Here is an 18,748-nt window from a genome sequence, read left to right on the forward strand (position 1 = left end):
CAGATCGACACCACTTGGTGGCACCAGTGCACCACCCAGGTACCGAGACCAATGGTGACCCCTGGAGGCAGGAGATGGACACTGCACCTCACTCTCCAACTCTCCAAGTTTCCCCCATCCTTCTCTCCGGGCTGCTTGACCGGGAGATCTCCCAGATTGTCCACCTCTTGCAGGGACCGTGTCAAAGTTGCAATACTTAAAGGTTTAAAATAAAAAAAACTTATTGCATTGATTTACTTTTTTTTTAGTGAATTTGAAACCATAAAGATGTTAGTGCTTGCATCAATCAGTGGAGGGAGCTTTACTCTGTATCTAACCCGTGCTGTACCTGACCCTGGGAGTGTTTGATGGGACAGTGTAGAGGGAGCTTTACTCTGTATCTAACCCGTGCTGTACCTGCCCTGGGAGTGTTTGATGGGACAGTGTAGAGGGAGCTTTACTCTGTATCTAACCCGTGCTGTGCCTGCCCTGGGAGTGTTTGATGGGACAGTGTAGAGGGAGCTTTACTCTGTATCTAACCTGTGCTGTACCTGCCCTGGCAGTGTTTGATGGGACAGTGTAGAGGGAGCTTTACTCTGTATCTAACCCGTGCTGTGCCTGCCCTGGGAGTGTTTGATGGGACAGTGTAGAGGGAGCTTTACTCTGTATCTAACCCGTGCTGTGCCTGCCCTGGGAGTGTTTGATGGGACAGTGTAGAGGGAGCTTTACTCTGTATCTAACCCGTGCTGTACCTGCCCTGGCAGTGTTTGATGGGACAGTGTAGAGGGAGCTTTACTCTGTATCTAACCCGTGCTGTGCCTGCCCTGGCAGTGTTTGATGGGACAGTGTAGAGGGAGCTTTACTCTGTATCTAACCCGTGCTGTACCTGCCCTGGGAGTGTTTGATGGGACAGTGTAGAGGGAGCTTTACTCTGTATCCAACCCGTGCTGTACCTGCCCTGGGAGTGTTTGATGGGACAGTGTAGAGGGAGCTTTACTCTGTACCTGCCCTGGGAGTGTTCGATGGGATAGTGTAGAGGGAGCTTTACTCTGTACCTGCCCTGGGAGTGTTTGATGGGTCAGTGTAGAGGGAGCTTTACTCTGTACCTGCCCTGGGAGTGTTTGATGGGTCAGTGTCGAGGGAGCTTTACTCTGTACCTGCCCTGGGAGTGTTTGATGGGTCGGTGTAGAGGGAGCTTTACTCTGTACCTGACCCTGGGAGTGTTTGATGGGACAGTGTAGAGGGAGCTTTACTCTGTACCTGACCCTGGGAGTGTTTGATGGGACAGTGTAGAGGGAGCTTTACTCTGCACCTGACCCTGGGAGTGTTTGATGGGACAGTGTCGAGGGAGCTTTACTGTGTACCTGACCCTGGGAGTGTTTGATGGGACAGTGTGGAGGGAGCTTTACTCTGTACCTGCCCTGGGAGTGTTCGATGGGATAGTGTAGAGGGAGCTTTACTCTGTACCTGCCCTGGGAGTGTTTGATGGGTCAGTGTAGAGGGAGCTTTACTCTGTACCTGCCCTGGGAGTGTTTGATGGGTCAGTGTCGAGGGAGCTTTACTCTGTACCTGCCCTGGGAGTGTTTGATGGGTCGGTGTAGAGGGAGCTTTACTCTGTACCTGACCCTGGGAGTGTTTGATGGGACAGTGTAGAGGGAGCTTTACTCTGTACCTGACCCTGGGAGTGTTTGATGGGACAGTGTAGAGGGAGCTTTACTCTGCACCTGACCCTGGGAGTGTTTGATGGGACAGTGTCGAGGGAGCTTTACTGTGTACCTGACCCTGGGAGTGTTTGATGGGACAGTGTGGAGGGAGCTTTACTCTGTACCTGCCCTGGGAGTGTTTGATGGGACAGTGTAGAGGGAGCTTTACTCTGTACCTGCCCTGGGAGTGTTTGATGGGACAGTGTAGAGGGAGCTTTACTCTGTATCTAACCCGTGCTGTACCTGACCCTGGGAGTGTTTGATGGGACAGTGTAGAGGGAGCTTTACTCTGTACCTGCCCTGGGAGTGTTTGATGGGACAGTGTAGAGGGAGCTTTACTCTGTACCTGCCCTGGGAGTGTTCGATGGGACAGTATTCCATTCTGCTGCACAAAAAGAAAATACAGATGTTGTCGAGAAGTATTTGAACAAAGTGCGTTTCTTACGTTGGGTCGTTGGCCAGGTTGAGAAACAGACACACGTTGTCCATGGTGCCGTTCTCTTCAAAGTCGGACTTGAAGAATCGAGCAGTCTCCATGTTAACCTGTGAGGAGGAGGAGAATGGAGACAGTCACTCCCACACCCACGGACAGGACACTCTGCTCCCTCGGTCACTCGGCGTGGTGCAGTGCTCTTGAACACTGATAGGTGGCGCTGCAGGCTGGCGGGATGAGATCCTCTATGTCTGGTTTATTCTCACCAGGGAACATCAGAACATCGGAAATAGGAGCAGGAGTAGGCCATTCGGCCCCTCGAACCTGCTCCGCCATTCAATCAGATCATGGCTGATCTTCAACCTCAACTCCACTTTCCCGCCCAATCCCCATATCCCTTGATTTCCCTAGAGTCCAAAAGTCCATTGATCTCAGTCTTGAATATATTCAGTGACTCAGTATCCACAGCCCTCTGGGGCAGAGAATTCCAAAGATTCACAACCCTCTGAGTGAAGTAGGACAACCCTCTTACCCCAGGGATTAATCCAGTGAACCTTCGTTGCACCCCCTCTAAGGAAAGTATATCCTTCCTTAGGTAAGGAAACCAAAACTGTACACAGTACTCCAGGTGTGGTCTCACCAAAGCCCTGTACAATTGTAGTAAGACTTCCTTACACTTGTACTCTAACCCCCTTTCAATAAAGGCCAACATATATTTGCTTTCCTAATTGCTCGCTGTACCTGCATGTTAACTTTCTGTGCTTCTTGTACGAGGACACCCAAATCTCTCTGAACGCCAACATTTAATAGTTTCTCACCATTTAAAAAATATCCTGTTTTTCTGTTCTTCCTATCAAAGTGAATAACCTCACATTTCCCTACATTATACGCCATCTGCCACCTTCTTGCCCACTCACTTAATCTGTCGATATCCCTTTGCAGACTCTTTGTGCTCTCCTCACAGCTTACTTTCCCACCTCGCTTTGTATCATCAGCAAACTTGGATACATTACACTCGGTCCCTTCATCTCAGTCATTAATATAGATTGTAAATAGCTGAGGCCCAAGCACTGATCCTTGCGGCACCCCACTAGTTACAGCCTGCCAACCTGAGAATGACCCGTTTATCCCTACTCTCTGTTTTCTGTCAGTTACCCAATCCTCTATCCATGTTAATATATTATCCCCAACCTCATGAGCCCTTATCTTGTGTAACAACCTTTTATGTGGCACCTTATCGAATGCCTTTTGAAAATCCAAATATACGACAACAACTGGTTCCCCTTTATCTACCCTGCTAGTTACATCCTCAAAAAGCTCCAATAAATTTGTTAAACACGATTTCCCTTTCATAAAACCATGTTGACTCTGCCTAATCATATTATGATTTTCTAAGTGCCCTGTTACCACTTCCTTAATAATGGATTCCAGCATTTTCCCAACGACTGATGTCAGGCTAACTGGCCTGTAGTTCCCAGTTTTTTCTCTCCCTCCTTTTTTAAATAGCGGGATTACATTTGCTACCTTCCAATCTGTTGGAACCGTTCTAGAATCTAGGGAATTTTGGAAAGCCATAATCAATGCATCCACTATCTCTGCAGCCACCTCTTTTGGAACCCTCGGATGTAGGTCATCAGGTCCAGGGGATTTGTCGGCTTTTAGTCTCATTAATTTCTCCAGTACTTTTTGTTTACTAATACTAATTATTTTAAGCTCCTCACTCTTGTTAGACTCTTGATTCCCCACTATTTCTGGTATGTTTTTTGTGTCTTCTACTGTGAAGACAGATACAAAATATTTGTTTAACATCTCTGCCCATTATTCCCCATTGTAATTTCTCCCGTCTTCGCCTCCAAGGGACCAACATTTACTTTCGCTGCTCTCTTCCTTTTTATATACTCGATCGATGTGTTCAGAATCCCATCATCGCAGTGAGGGGGTCAGTGTTAAGTGAGGGGGTCAGTGTTAAGAGAGGGGGTCAGTGTTAAGAGAGGGGGTCAGTGTTAAGTGAGGGGGTCAGTGCCGAGCGAGGGGGTCAGTGTTAAGAGAGGGGGTCAGTGTTAAGTGAGGGGGTCAGTGTTAAGCGAGGGGGTCAGTGTTAAGAGAGGGGGTCAGTGTTAAGTGAGGGGGTCAGTGCCGAGCGAGGGGGTCAGTGTTAAGAGAGGGGGTCAGTGTTAAGAGAGGGGGTCAGTGTTAAGTGAGGGGGTCAGTGCCGAGTGAGGGGGTCAGTGTTAAGAGAGGGGGGTCAGTGTTAAGTGAGGGGGTCAGTGTTAAGCGAGGGGGTCAGTGTTAAGTGAGGGGGTCAGTGTTAAGTGAGGGGGTCAGTGTTCAGTGAGGGGGTCAGTGCCGAGTGAGGGGGTCAGTGTTAAGAGAGGGGGTCAGTGTTAAGCGAGGGGGTCAGTGTTAAGTGAGGGGGTCAGTGTTCAGTGAGGGGGTCAGTGCCGAGTGAGGGGGTCAGTGTTAAGAGAGGGGGTCAGTGTTAAGCGAGGGGGTCAGTGTTAAGCGAGGGGGTCAGTGTTATGCGAGGGGGTCAGTGTTAAGCGAGGGGGTCAGTGTTAAGCGAGGGGGTCAGTGTTAAGTGAGGGGGTCAGTGTTCAGTGAGGGGGTCAGTGTTAAGCGAGGGGGTCAGTGTTAAGCGAGGGGGTCAGTGTTCAGTGAGGGGGTCAGTGTTAAGAGAGGGGGTCAGTGCCGAGCGAGGGGGTCAGTGCCGAGCGAGGGGGTCAGTGCCGAGCGAGGGGGTCAGTGCCGAGTGAGGGGGTCAGTGTTCAGTGAGGGGGTCAGTGCCGAGCGAGGGGGTCAGTGCCGAGTGAGGGGGTCAGTGTTCAGTGAGGGGGTCAGTGCCGAGCGAGGGGGTCAGTGCCGAGTGAGGGGGTCAGTGTTCAGTGAGGGGGTCAGTGCCGAGCGAGGGGGTCAGTGCCGAGTGAGGGGGTCAGTGTTAAGTGAGGGGGTCAGTGTTAAGCGAGGGGGTCAGTGTTAAGTGAGGGGGTCAGTGCCGAGCGAGGGGGTCAGTATTAAGCGAGGGGGTCAGTGTGAAGTGAGGGGGTCAGTGTTAAGTGAGGGGGTCAGTGCCGAGCGAGGGGGTCAGTATTAAGCGAGGGGGTCAGTGTGAAGTGAGGGGGTCAGTGTTAAGTGAGGGGGTCAGTGTTAAGCGAGGGGGTCAGTGTTAAGTGAGGGGGTCAGTGTTAAGAGAGGGGGTCAGTGTTAAGTGAGGGGGTCAGTGCCGAGTTTTTAAAAGAAGATCCGAGTTTTAAAAAGAAGATCCACTTCCTTTTTTGGGCCATTTCTGGCCCAGGCTCTATTTGCTGCTGCAGTTTCCCAGCGCAGGCCTTTGGTTAAATTGGCATTTGGGCACTGATGTCATCAGGGGAACCTGTAAATTTAAAGGAGGACCCTGCTGGCTTCTGATGGGTGTCCCTTTCGCCTGCTCAGGAACCCACGAGATCGATGTGATAAGTCCCATTGGCCACTTTAACTGCCCACTAAAGTCTCAGGTTTGATTGCTCCGTGCAGTGCTGAGAATGGTTAAATCGGCACAGACCGAGAATTAAAACAGGGACTTTCTGTTGGGTTCAATTCACCAACGTCACCCTCCCCCGTGACCTCCACCACCTAGAAGGACAAGGGCAGCAGGCACATGGGAACAACACCACCTGCACGTTCCCCTCCAAGTCACACACCATCCCGACTAGGAAATATATCGCCGTTCCTTCATCGTCGCTGGGTCAAATAGAGGCCATTTGGCCCATCATATCCGAGCCAGTGCCCAACTCTTCTTCATCGATGGATCAAAATCCTGGAATTCCCTTCCTAACAGCACTGTGGGAGAACCTTCACCACACGGACTGCAGCGGTTCAAGAAGGCGGCTCACCACCACCTTCTCAAGGGCAATTAGGGATGGGCAATAAATGCCGGCCTCGCCAGCGACGCCCACGTCCCGAGAATGAATAAAATAAATCTGCCACCTAAGCTCGTTGGAGAGCTTCTCTTGTTGCTGAGCAACTAGATTGATCTTTGCTCCCCCCGATGTCTGACGGGAGTGGGGAGCACATCACATGCCACCGATCATGAGGGTCCTTTTTGCGAGACATGTGGTATGATTCTGGTTTGGTTGTGGCCATGAGAACATTAATGGGAAGGCTGCTGAAGAGTATGAGGGGAGACTTCCCACCGACTGAAGGACTTACCCCCATCGCAGCAAACACAATGGCAAAGTTCTCGTCGCTGTAATCCAACACACCCTTGGACTTCTTGACCAGGCCGGCCTGTCTGCAGATCTGGGCGGCAATCTGGAAATAAATCTATAATCAGACACAAACCAGAACAGGCAGAAATCTCCCACTGCTCAACACACGAAGGATCAGAGATCCCGGGTTATGTCCAGAATCGGTGCACTTACAGCACAAGTAGAGGCCATTCGGCCCATCATGTCCGAGCCAGTGCCCAACTCTTCATCGTCGATGGATCAACATCCTGGAACTCCCTTCCTAACAGCACTGTGGGAGAACCGTCACCACACGGACTGCAGCGGTTCAAGAAGGCGGCTCACCACCACCTTCTCAAGGGGCAATTAGGGATGGGCAATAAATGCCGGCCTCGCCAGCGACGCCCACATCCCGTGAATGAAAAAATACTGGTCCAATCTCCAATAATCCCATCTCCCTGCAGTTTCCCCATATCCTTTGCTATTCATCCCCTGTAAACCCTTCTCCAATTCCCTTTTAAATGATATGACAACCACTGCCTGCACAGCCCCTTGTGATGAAACAGGTCCTGTTTTAATAACCCTCTGTGTGAAAACATTTCTTCCACGTTCCCCCTTCCCTCTTTTAATCGCCACCTGTTACAGATTCAAGTAGAAACAATCTCTCACTATTTTGCTCCCTCAAAACCTTGTGGAATTTTATGAGAGGTGTCCCAGCCATCTTGGTTCCAGTGAAAAAGCCACAATTTCTGGAGTTTTATCCCAGAGTATAACCTCCCACTCCTGGCCTCATTCTGGTGATTCACTGCTGCTGCCGGGTAGGACGAAATACGGAGATAGTTGACAGATTGGGGCCGAGTTTGTTCAAACACAGGAGATCACGGGCTGATTTGATGGAGGTGTTTAAAACTATGAAATGATGGGACAGGGTAGATGGAAACCCAAGGGGCCGAGAGTGAGGGGACATAGATATAAAATTAAATGAAAGAGGTTCAGGACAGAGAATCATAGGATCACAGAAAGGTCACAGCATAGAAGGAGGCCATTCGGCCCATTGAGCCAATGCCGGCTCTTTGTAAGAGCAATCCAGCTAGTCCCACTCCCCCACCCTATGCCCATAGCCCTGCAAATTTTTTCCTTTCAAGTACTTATCCAGTTCCCTTTTGAAGACCACGATTGAATCTGCCTCCACCACCCCCTCGGGCAGTGCATTCCAGATCCTAACAACTCGCTGTGTAAAAAAGCTTTTCCTCATGTCGCCTTTGGTTCTTTTGCCAATCACCTTGAAGAGAGCAGGAGAAACTTTCTTTCTCGAGGGTTTGTGAGGCTGTGGAATATACTGGAGGAGTTAGAGAGAGAAGCAGAGACCAAGTCATCATTTAAAAATAGGTTAGATAGAGGGTTGAAGGAAAGGGGATAAATGGAGATGGGAATAAAGCAGGCAAACGGGATTAGGAGCACTGCTCGTGTGAAGGGTAAACACCGACAGAGCCTGGTTAGAGACCTGTTTCCGTGTTATAATTTCTATGTAAATCGTTGTTGTCCTTTCTCCGTGTTCCTGATACACTTCCTATAAATAATCCCATTGGACCACACCCCAAACTCTAACCCTGGCTAAACAAACTCCGTCTCTGTCTCCTGGCATCTGATTGGTCTCTGCTAATAATGTGACCGGCCCCTACTGAACACATGACCAATGAAACGTTTACAATCAGAACTAGTCGGGGACTGTCCTATCCGCACGGTGGATACTTTCACAGCCCATCACGTCTTCAGCTGAGTGGCCCCACTCTCTGGAGATTAATCCTCAAGCTGCTCCCTCTCCTCCTCATCTCTCTCCTCAACTCTCTCCTCATCCCTCTCCTCAACTCTCTCCTCATCCCTCTCCTCATCCCTCTCCTCAACTCTCTCCTCATCCCTCTCCTCATCCCTCTCCTCTTCTCTCTCCTTATTCCCCTCCTCCTCATTCCCCCTCCTCATCCCCTACTCCTCATCCCTCGCCTCATTCCCCCTCCTCATTCTCCCTCCTCATCCCTCTTCTCTCTCCTCATTCCCCTCCTCATCTCTCTCCTCATTCCCCCTCCTCATCCCTCTCCTCTTCCCTCTCGTCTCTCCTTCTCCCTCCGCCTCCTCTCTCTCCTCTCTTCTCTCTCCTCCTCTTCTCTCTCCTCTCTTTCCTCTCTCCTCTTATCTCCTCTTCTCTCCTTCCTCCTCTCTCTCCTCCTCCTCCTCTCTCTCTCCCCCTTCCCTCCTCTCTCTCTCCTCTCCTCTCTCCTCATTCCCCTCCTCATCCCTCTCCTCTCTCCTTCTCCTCCTCCCTCTCCTCTCCTTTCTCTCGCTCCTCTCTCTCTCCTCCTCTTCTCTCTCCTCTCTCTCTCCTCCTCCTCCTCTCTCTCTCTCTCGCCTCCTCCTCCTCTCTTTCCTCCTCCTCTCTCCCCCTTTCCTCCTCTCTCTCTCCTCCTCTCTCTCTCTCTCCTCCTCTCTCTCTCTCTCTCCTCCTCCTCTCTCTCTCCTCCTCTCTCTCCTCCTTTTTCTTTCCTCTCTCTCCTCTCCCTCTCTCCTCTCTCTCTCCTCTCTTTCTATCTCCTCCTCTCTCTTTCCTCCTCTCTCTCTCTCTCCTTCTCTCTTTCTCTCCTCCCCTCTCTCTCTCCTCCTTTTTCTTTCCTCTCTCTCCTCTCCCTCTCTCCTCTCTCTCCTCTCTTTCTATCTCCTCCTCTCTCTCTCCTCCTCTCTCTCTCCTCCTCTCTCTCTCTCTCTCCTCCTTTTTCTTTCCTCTCTCTCCTCTCTCTCCTCTTCCTCTCTCTCCTCTCTCTCCTCTCCCTCTTTCTCCTCTCTTTCTATCTCCTCCTCTCTTCTCTCCTCCTCTCTCTCTCTCTCCTCCTTTTTCTTTCCTCTCTCTCCTCTCTCTCCTCTTCCTCTCTCTCCTCTCTCTCCTCTCCCTCTTTCTCCTCTCTTTCTATCTCCTCCTCTCTTCTCTCTCTTCCTTTCCACCTCTCAAATCCTATCTTGTTGACCAAGCCTCCAGTCACTGCTTCTAATCTTTCACTCCATGCCCGTTCCTTTGGCCATTAAATTTCTTTTTCTCCCTCTTTGATATTTTTCCAACAAGTTCTTGTTTGCCAGAACAGGGAGTTAGTGATGAACGATACCTCATTGTGTGGGAGACCTGCCGCTGAGAAAATGGGAATCTTCTGGCCTCTGGCGATGCTGTTCATGACATCAATGGGTGAAATCCCTGTTTGAATCATTTCCTCGGGGTAAATCCGAGACTGTGGGTTTATGGGCTGTCCTGGGAATAGCAAACGGAAAATAAACCCGTGGAGAAATGAGACAGGAGGAAGGGAAAATAAATCTGTATTCATCACACACCCATCGAAACCCCTCCCTCTAATACCCTAACTCTCCCATCGAAACCCCTCCCTCTAATTACCCTAACTCTCCCATCGAAACCCCTCCCTCTAATACCCTAACACTCCCATCAAAACCCCTCCCTCTAATACCCCAACTCTCCCATCAAAACCCCTCCCTCTAATACCCTAACTCTCCCATTGAAACCCCTCCCTCTATACCCAAACTCTCCCATTATTACATCCAGCTAGACTCTGAATGTCCCGAATATTTTCCCTTTTCTAACCAACCAACAAATTACCGCAAATATTTCCCACTTCATTTTTGATTGGCACCCCATCCACCACCCGAAACATTCACTCCCTTCACCACCGGTACACTGTGGCTGCAGTGTGTACCATCCACAGGATGCACTGCAGCAACTCGCCAAGGCTTCTTCGACAGCACCTCCCAAACCCGCGGCCTCTACCACCCAGAAGGACCAGGGCAGCAGGCACATGGGAACAACACCACTTGCACGTTCCCCTCCAAGTCACACACCATCCTGACTTGGAAATATATCGCCGTTCCTTCATCGTCGCTGGGTCAAAATCCTGGAACTCCCTTCCTAACAGCACTGTGGGAGAACCTTCACCACATGGACTGCAGCGGTTCAAGAAGGCGGCTCACCACCACCTTCTCAAGGGGCAATTAGGGATGGGCAATAAATGCTGGCCTCGCCAGCGACGCCCACATCCCAAAGAATGCTAAAAAAAACTCTTTGAGAAAAGGAGGTTTTTACCAATGTCAATTCTGAGATTACACTGGGATCAGTCTCACTGCTCTCTCCGCTCACCCCCATTACACTGGGATCAGTCTCACTGCTCTCTCCGCTCACCCCCATTACACTGGGATCAGTCTCACTGCTCTCTCCGCTCACCCCCATTACACTGGGATCAGTCTCACTGCTCTCTCCGCTCACCCCCATTACACTGGGATCAGTCTCACTGTGATTCTATGATTCTATAACTGGAGTCTGTGATTTCTCCCCATAACTTCCAACTCTGGCTCCTTTTCTCGAGCCCTCCCCAATTCACTCATGTCGGTGTAAAGATTGTTACTCCAAACATCCCCACGACCTTGACTAATGCTTGTTGTCCAATTCCTAAACTCACCATTTATATCCAGGAAGTCCTCTGCTATGACGGCAGGTCCCTTATCGATGGGCTTCCCTGATCCATTGAAAACTCGGCCTGGAATATCAAACAAAAAGAATACAATCATGTAAAGAAAGACAAAAGACATAACAAGCAAAATACCCCTGTTAGGACCTGGGAACCTTAAACCAACCAAAACCTAGGAGATAGTCCAGCGGGAACCTGTAAACCATCGACCATTCAGGACCTGGAAACTATCGACCATTCAGGATCTGGGAACCATCGACCATTCAGGACCTGGGAACTATCTACCAATCAGGACCTGGACCTGGAAACTATCGACCATTCAGGACCTGGGAACCATTGACCATTCAGGACCTGGAAACTATCGACCATTCAGGACCTGGGAACCGTCGACCATTCAGGACCTGGAAACTATCGAGCATTCAGGACCTGGGAACCATCGACCATTCAGGACCTGGGAACTATTGACCATTCAGGACCTGGGAACTATCGACCAATCAGGGCCTGGACCTGGAAACTATCGACCGTTCAGGACCTGGAAACTATCGACCATTCAGGACCTGGGAACTATCGAACATTCAGGACCTGGAAACTATCGACCATTCAGGACCTGGAAACTATCGACCGTTCAGGACCTGGGAACTATCGACCATTCAGGACCTGGAAACTATCGACCGTTCAGGACCTGGAAACTATCGACCATTCAGGACCTGGAAACTATCGACCGTTCAGGACCTGGAAACTATCGACCATTCAGGACCTGGAAACTATCGACCGTTCAGGACCTGGAAACTATCGACCATTCAGGACCTGGGAACCATTGACCATTCAGGACCTGGGAACTATCGAACATTCAGGACCTGGAAACTATCGACCAATCAGGGCCTGGGAACTATTGACCATTCAGGACCTGGAAACTATCGACCATTCAGGACCTGGGAACCGTCGACCATTCAGGACCTGGAAACTATCGAGCATTCAGGACCTGGGAACCATCGACCATTCAGGACCTGGGAACTATTGACCATTCAGGACCTGGGAACTATCGACCAATCAGGGCCTGGACCTGGAAACTATCGACCGTTCAGGACCTGGAAACTATCGACCATTCAGGACCTGGGAACTATCGAACATTCAGGACCTGGAAACTATCGACCATTCAGGACCTGGAAACTATCGACCGTTCAGGACCTGGGAACTATCGACCATTCAGGACCTGGAAACTATCGACCGTTCAGGACCTGGAAACTATCGACCATTCAGGACCTGGAAACTATCGACCGTTCAGGACCTGGAAACTATCGACCATTCAGGACCTGGAAACTATCGACCGTTCAGGACCTGGAAACTATCGACCATTCAGGACCTGGGAACCATTGACCATTCAGGACCTGGGAACTATCGAACATTCAGGACCTGGAAACTATCGACCAATCAGGGCCTGGGAACTATTGACCATTCAGGACCTGGAAACTATCGACCAATCAGGGCCTGGACCTGGAAACTATCGACCGTTCAGGACCTGGAAACTATCGACCGTTCAGGACCTGGGAACTATCGACCATTCAGGACCTGGAAACTATCGACCATTCAGGACCTGGAAACTATCGACCATTCAGGACCTGGAAACTATTGACCGTTCAGGACCTGGGAACTATCGAACATTCAGGACCTGGAAACCATCGACCGTTCAGGACCTGGAAACTATCGACCTTTCAGGACCTGGAAACTATCGACCATTCAGGACCTGGAAACTATCGACCGTTCAGGACCTGGGAACTATCGACCATTCAGGACCTGGAAACTATCGACCATTCAGGACCTGGAAACTATCGACCGTTCAGGACCTGGAAACTATTGACCGTTCAGGACCTGGAAACTATCGACCGTTCAGGACCTGGGAACTATCGACCATTCAGGACCTGGGAACTATTGACCATTCAGGACCTGGAAACTATCGACCGTTCAGGACCTGGAAACTATCGACCATTCAGGACCTGGAAACTATCGACCGTTCAGGACCTGGGAACTATCGACCATTCAGGACCTGGGAACTATCGACCATTCAGGACCTGGGAACTATTGACCATTCAGGACCTGGAAACCATCGACCGTTCAGGACCTGGGAACTATCGAACATTCAGGACCTGGGAACTATCGACCATTCAGGACCTGGGAACTATTGACCATTCAGGACCTGGAAACCATCGACCATTCAGGACCTGGAAACCATCGACCGTTCAGGACCTGGAAACTATTGACCGTCAATTTATTCACAGGGAGTTTAGGAGATAGAAAGAACCTGCATTAATATAGTGTCTTTCACAACCTCAGGATGTCCCAAAGTGCTTTACAGCCAATGAAGTACCTTTGCAGTGTAGTCACTGTTGCAATGTAGGAAAAGCGGCAGTCAATTTGCACACAGCAAGATCCCACAAACAGCAATGAGATAAATGACCAGATAATCTGTTTTAGTGATGTTGGTTGAGGGATAAATATTGACCAGGACACCGGGGAGAACCCCCCTGCTCCTCTTCGAAATACGCCTCTTTGTCAACCCCAGTCCATCACCGGCATCTCCACATCTTCGAAATAGTGCCTTGTGATCTTTTACATCCAGCTGTGACATATGGTTTAACATGAGTTGTGTAGATGGGAGCAGGACGTTGGAAAGGGACATTGAAAGACTAAGTGAGTGGGGAAAACTGGGGCAGATGGAGTTCAATGTGGGGAAGTGTGAGGTCATTCACTTTGTACCTAAGAAAGATCGATTGGAGTATTTTTGAAATGATGAGAAACTACGAACTGTGGAGGAGCAGAGAGATTTGGGTGTCCAGGTACACAAAAGGAGCGACCAGGTACAAAAGGCAATCAAAAAGGCCACTGGAATATTGACCTTTATCTCGGGGGGAGGAGGGGGGCTGGGACACAAAGGAGAAGAAATGATGCTTCAGTTGCACAGAGCCTTGGTCAGATCCCCATCAGATTCCAAGAAGTTCTTTCTTAGGAGTGTCCGGGAGATTAATCTTTAATTCCGGAACAATCCGGGAAGATTGGAGACCCTACTGTTGCCTGATTGAATTATAACATGGCCCCCCGGTGCTAGGAAATTCGGAGGACCACCTGTCTAGCCGGCCGGTTGGAAAGGCCCTATTTAGAGCGCGGCTTTTTGCCGGACAGTGAGGACTAACTGACCCAGCATATCCTCTGAGACGGGTGCTCGTAGAATGTCCCCGGTGAATTCACAGGCTGTCAGCTTGGCATCAATCCCAGACGTTCCTTCAAACACCTGCAGAGCAAAATATATATCATTTTTAAAACGTGGTGTGCAGGAAGAAGGGGAGATCAGGCAGTAAAGCAGCAATCAGTGTGAATGAGATAACAGTGCCCACCAGGTCACAGCAGTCTGGGGCAGGAGGGCGGTGGGGACGGAGAGGAACGAGAGGATTGAAACCATCCAACGCAGCGACAGGGCTTCAGTGACACTCTGTTTGGTATTAATCGTGAAACTGTAAACCCGGGTGTAAAGAATGTCATAGAGTCATAGAGTTATACAGCACGGATAGAGGCCCTTCGGCCCATCGTGTCCGCGCCGGCCATCAAGCCCTGTCTAATCTAATCCCATATTCCAGCATTTGGTCCGTAGCCTTGTATGCTATGGCATTTCAAGTGCTCATCCAAATGCTTCTTGAATGTTGTGAGGGTTCCTGCCTCCACTATGTGTTTCTGATCTCACCACAAACGGCAGGCTGCTCCGTATAAAGTCAGGCCCTCCCCACCAAGTGACTGCATTCTGAACCAGACAGACTATTCCAACAACCTCTCCTGTATACAATCATCTTCCACAATGAAAACCCACATCCAACAAAATCTCACTCTCCAACTTTGTGATGAAGTTGTGTGTTTGTGTGTGGGCATGGATGTGTTTGTGTGTGTTTGTGTGTGTGTGTGTGTGTGTGTCTGTGTGTGTGTGTGTGTGTTTGTGTGTGTGTGTTTGTGTGTGTTTGTGTGTGTGTGTGTGCGTATTTGTGTGCGTGCATGGGTGTGTGTGTTTGTGTGTGTCTGTGCGTATTTGTGTGTGTGCATGGGTGTGTGTGTTTGTGTGTGTCTGTGCGTATTTGTGTGTGTGCATGGATGTGTGTGTTTGTGTGTGTCTGTGCGTATTTGTGTGTGTGCATGGGTGTGTGTGTTTGTGTGTGTCTGTGTGTGTTTGTGTGTGTCTGTGTGTGTTTGTGTGTGTGCATGGGTGTGTGTGTTTGTGTGTGTCTGTGTGTGTTTGTGTGTGTGCGTGTATATGGGTTTTTGTGTGTGCGTGTGAATGTAATGTGTGTGATGTGTGTGAGTATGTGTTTGTGTGCATGTGATATGTGTGTCTTGTGTATCTATGTGATATGTCAATGTGTGCGTGTGTGTGTCTGTGTGTGTCAGTGGGTGTGTGCATCTGTGTGTCAGTGGGTGTGTGTCTGTGTGTCTTTGTATGTTTGTATGTGTCTATGTGTGTGTGTCTATGTGTTTATGTGTGCCTGTGTGTTAGTGTGTTTGTGTTTGTGTCTGTGTGTGTTTGTGTGTCTGTGTTTGTGTGTGTGTGTTTGTGTGTGTGTGTCTGTCTGTGTTTGTGTGTCTGTGTGTGTTTGTGTGTCTGTGTGTGTTTGTGTGTCTGTGTGCCTGTTTGTGTATCTATGTGTGTGTGTCTGTGTGTGTCTGTGTGTGTGTCTGTGTGTCCATGTGTTTATGTGTTTATGTGTGCCTGTATGTGCCTGTGTGTCAGTGTGCTTGTGTTTGTGTGTGTGTTTGTGTGTCTATGTGTTTGTGTGTGTCAGTGTGTCTGTGTGTGTGTCTGTCCCTCCATGTGTGTGTCTATGTGTGTCTATCTGTGTGTCTGTTTGTGTCTGTATGTGTGTCTGTCTGTGTCTGTGTCTGTGTCTGTCTGTCGGTATTGGATTGCGGCCGGTGCCCGTGAAACCCATAAACCCATACCCCCAGAAGAGGGGGAGAAAGACCCTCGCTGATCGTGTAAAAACAGAACAAAGGAAGAGAAAAAGATCAACAAAAAAAACCAATGGTGATTTAAAAATAGAAAGGGGCAAAACTGGAACAATGTTTAAAACGTCCGGGGAAGCCACGAGTGTAACTCTGGCCCCAACCCTCGAATACAGGACTGAAGCTGTGAACAAGGATTAATTAAAACCCACATCTTTCAGACCCAGAGAATGGAGAGACTCTGCTTTGTACAGCTGTGGGCACAGGGCTCTATACCCAGCCTGACCCCATCAGTAACTAGGCCCCTGAATGCTTCAGATCGAAGACTGACTCTCTAATAGGATTAGCAGGCTCCTTCGTGAGGTCCCAGCTGTATTGCGGGGACTGATGCTCGATGTGTGACCAGCAGAGGGCCTCCTGTGGGCCGGAGGGCATCGATTGCGATCCACACACTGAGTTCGAAGGTATGAAGACCCGATAGGAATAGAAACACTCTCCCCGCGCCCACAACCAGCCTGCTCGGCTTTGTCTGCTAATTCTTTCTCTCACCTCTTTTCCCATCTTCGTCTGAAAGCCCGAGGGATAGACTAGACAGTGTCTGACCCACTGTCCCACAGTGTGAAAGGACAGCGTCTGACCCACTGTCCCAGAGTGTGAAAGGTCAGTGTCTGACCCACTGTCCCAGAGTGTGAAAGGACAGTGTCTGACCCACTGTCCCAGAGTGTGAAAGGACAGTGTCTGACCCACTGTCCCAGAGTGTGAAAGGTCAGTGTCTGACCCACTGTCCCAGAGTGTGAAAGGACAGTGTCTGACCCACTGTCCCAGAGTGTGAAAGGTCAGTGTCTGACCTACTGTCCCAGAGTGTGAAAGGACAGTGTCTGACCCACTGTCCCAGAGTGTGAAAGGACAGTGTCTGACCCACTGTCCCAGAGTGTGAAAGGTCAGTGTCTGACCCACTGTCCCAGAGTGTGAAAGGACAGTGTCTGACCCACTATCCCAGAGTGTGAAAGGACAGCGTCTGACCCACTGTCCCACCCAGTCCTGAGGTTGCGAACAGTCTGTTTCAGTACCCAGACAGTAGTGTGCCCCGTTGTAAGCAGTCGGCCCCAGTTTTAAGCTGGTTCTCGGCGGTGTCAGGCTTGTCTGCCGTGGGTAGTGCGCAGCGAGCGTTTAGCAGCAGCCCATCCCGTGGCATTCTTGCGGCGGAAACAAAGGTCGTATGTCAGCACTGAAAGGGCCGAGTTACCTGAACAACAGCCTTGGATCCAACCACCTCCAGCACCTGGCCAGACCTGTCACTCTTGTCAGGGAGCGTGAAGTTAACAATCTCAGCGTATTTGGGAAACTGCAAGAAAGGGACGGAGAAGAGATGTGATTTAAAAGAGTTGGACACGGATCAGAACATATTTTATTTGCTTCTGACTCTAAAATGGACAACGGGAGCCTGGCAGAATATGGCCAATCAGCACTCACTGTTTAGCCTCACTTCTGCTGAGGAGTATCCAGTTATTGGAGATACTCGAGGGTCTGGAGTCAATCTGAGCAACAGGCGAGGGGGGGAGATACCTGGAGCATCAGAACCCATTGACAGGGGGGGAAATAATGTCTGCTTCTGTATCTAACCCTGCCCTGGGAGTGTTTGATGGGACAGTGTAGAGGGAGCTTTACTCTGTATCTAACCCATGCTGTACCTGCCCTGGGAGTGTTTGATGGGACAGTGTAGAGGGAGCTTTACTCTGTATCTAACCCGTGCTGTACCTGCCCTGGGAGTGTTTGATGGGACAGTGTAGAGGGAGCTTTACTCTGTATCTAACCCGTGCTGTACCTGCCCTGGGAGTGTTTGATGGGACAGTGTAGAGGGAGCTTTACTCTGTATCTAACCCGTGCTGTACCTGCCCTGGGAGTGTTTGATGGGACAGTGTAGAGGGAGCTTTACTCTGTATCTAACCCGGGCTGTACCTGCCCTGGGAGTGTTTGATGGGACAGTGTAGAGGGAGCTTTACTCTGTATCTAACCCGTGCTGTACCTGCCCTGGGAGTGGGGATAATGTCTGTACGCCCCAGAAAAGCTCCCAAAAGAAACTAAAACAGGAAACTATAATGTGCAGCTTGTGTCTGTCAGCCCCTGTGTAAGTCTCAGGATTGTGCTGGTCCGAGGCCCTTGCTGAAGATTTATAATTTGACGTTCAACAGTTGCTCTCCCTGACTAAACAAGAGTGACATCTCTGACACTGGCTCAGTAATTGCCTCCCCATCCCCTCCTCACCCATCATTAACACAGACGCCTTTCGATCAGGAAGTGATGTTGCAGCCGACTCCCTTAATGAATGGGCCGCACAGTGAAAGGGACAATAGGACCACAGCTCTCTCACTAACGTGTTAAAGCTCTGGGCTTGAAGCCTTGCGGGAAAAATAAAAGTATGTGTTGAGTGCTCTCTGAACAATGGCCAAGTGGGATTGGATTGACAAGTGCCCATCAGTGTATGTGATACAGCATCGCCGTACCTTAACATTGTCCAGCACCACCAGTGGTCCATTCACGGCCGAGATAGTTTTGTAGGCTGCGGAGAGAAAGAATAAAAGTTTCAATCTTCTGGTGGGCCAGGAGGAGCGGCGGAGAGAGAGAGAGAGAGAGAGAGAGGTTAGCACTGAGCATCACACTGCCAGTGTAACATCCATTCAATCTGACATGCACAGTCACCATATCTGTAAAGGTCGTGAACTGCCCAGCGGGTTCTCTCAGTACAGGGCCTCTTGTGCACACACATTTGTGAGACTGCCCGTGGTGATCGCCCTCACTAACCCTTCCCATCTTTTCCCAAAAGAAATTCCCAAACACATGCCGGCATTGCTGAGAGCTGGAATTGGCTCAGTGATGTCCATGCAGCATGAAGGATCATTAACACTTTACGGGCAAATGACTCTGCTGAAGGCCTTTGTTAAT

General features: G+C 49.9%; 1 protein-coding gene and 1 pseudogene across 1 annotated transcript in view; one reads left to right on the top strand and one right to left on the bottom strand.

Moving 5' to 3' along the window:
* The window catches only part of LOC137312274 (V-type proton ATPase subunit B-like), a 187,789-nt gene that overhangs the window by 21,883 nt on the left and 147,158 nt on the right, over window positions 1–18,748 (bottom strand). The window contains exons 2-8 of the mRNA XM_067978900.1: window positions 18,310–18,365; window positions 17,052–17,150; window positions 14,021–14,114; window positions 10,820–10,897; window positions 9,467–9,606; window positions 6,301–6,402; window positions 2,128–2,225 (exon numbers count right to left, since the gene is read on the bottom strand). Of these exons, the coding sequence (XP_067835001.1) occupies window positions 2,128–2,225; window positions 6,301–6,402; window positions 9,467–9,606; window positions 10,820–10,897; window positions 14,021–14,114; window positions 17,052–17,150; window positions 18,310–18,365 (667 nt within the window). The remainder of the gene's footprint in view (window positions 1–2,127; window positions 2,226–6,300; window positions 6,403–9,466; window positions 9,607–10,819; window positions 10,898–14,020; window positions 14,115–17,051; window positions 17,151–18,309; window positions 18,366–18,748) is intronic.
* LOC137307192 (NADH-ubiquinone oxidoreductase chain 5-like) lies at window positions 14,673–16,006 on the top strand (annotated as a pseudogene).

Source organism: Heptranchias perlo, chromosome 1 (genome assembly GCF_035084215.1).
Source record: "Heptranchias perlo isolate sHepPer1 chromosome 1, sHepPer1.hap1, whole genome shotgun sequence".
NCBI lineage: Eukaryota > Metazoa > Chordata > Chondrichthyes > Hexanchiformes > Hexanchidae > Heptranchias > Heptranchias perlo.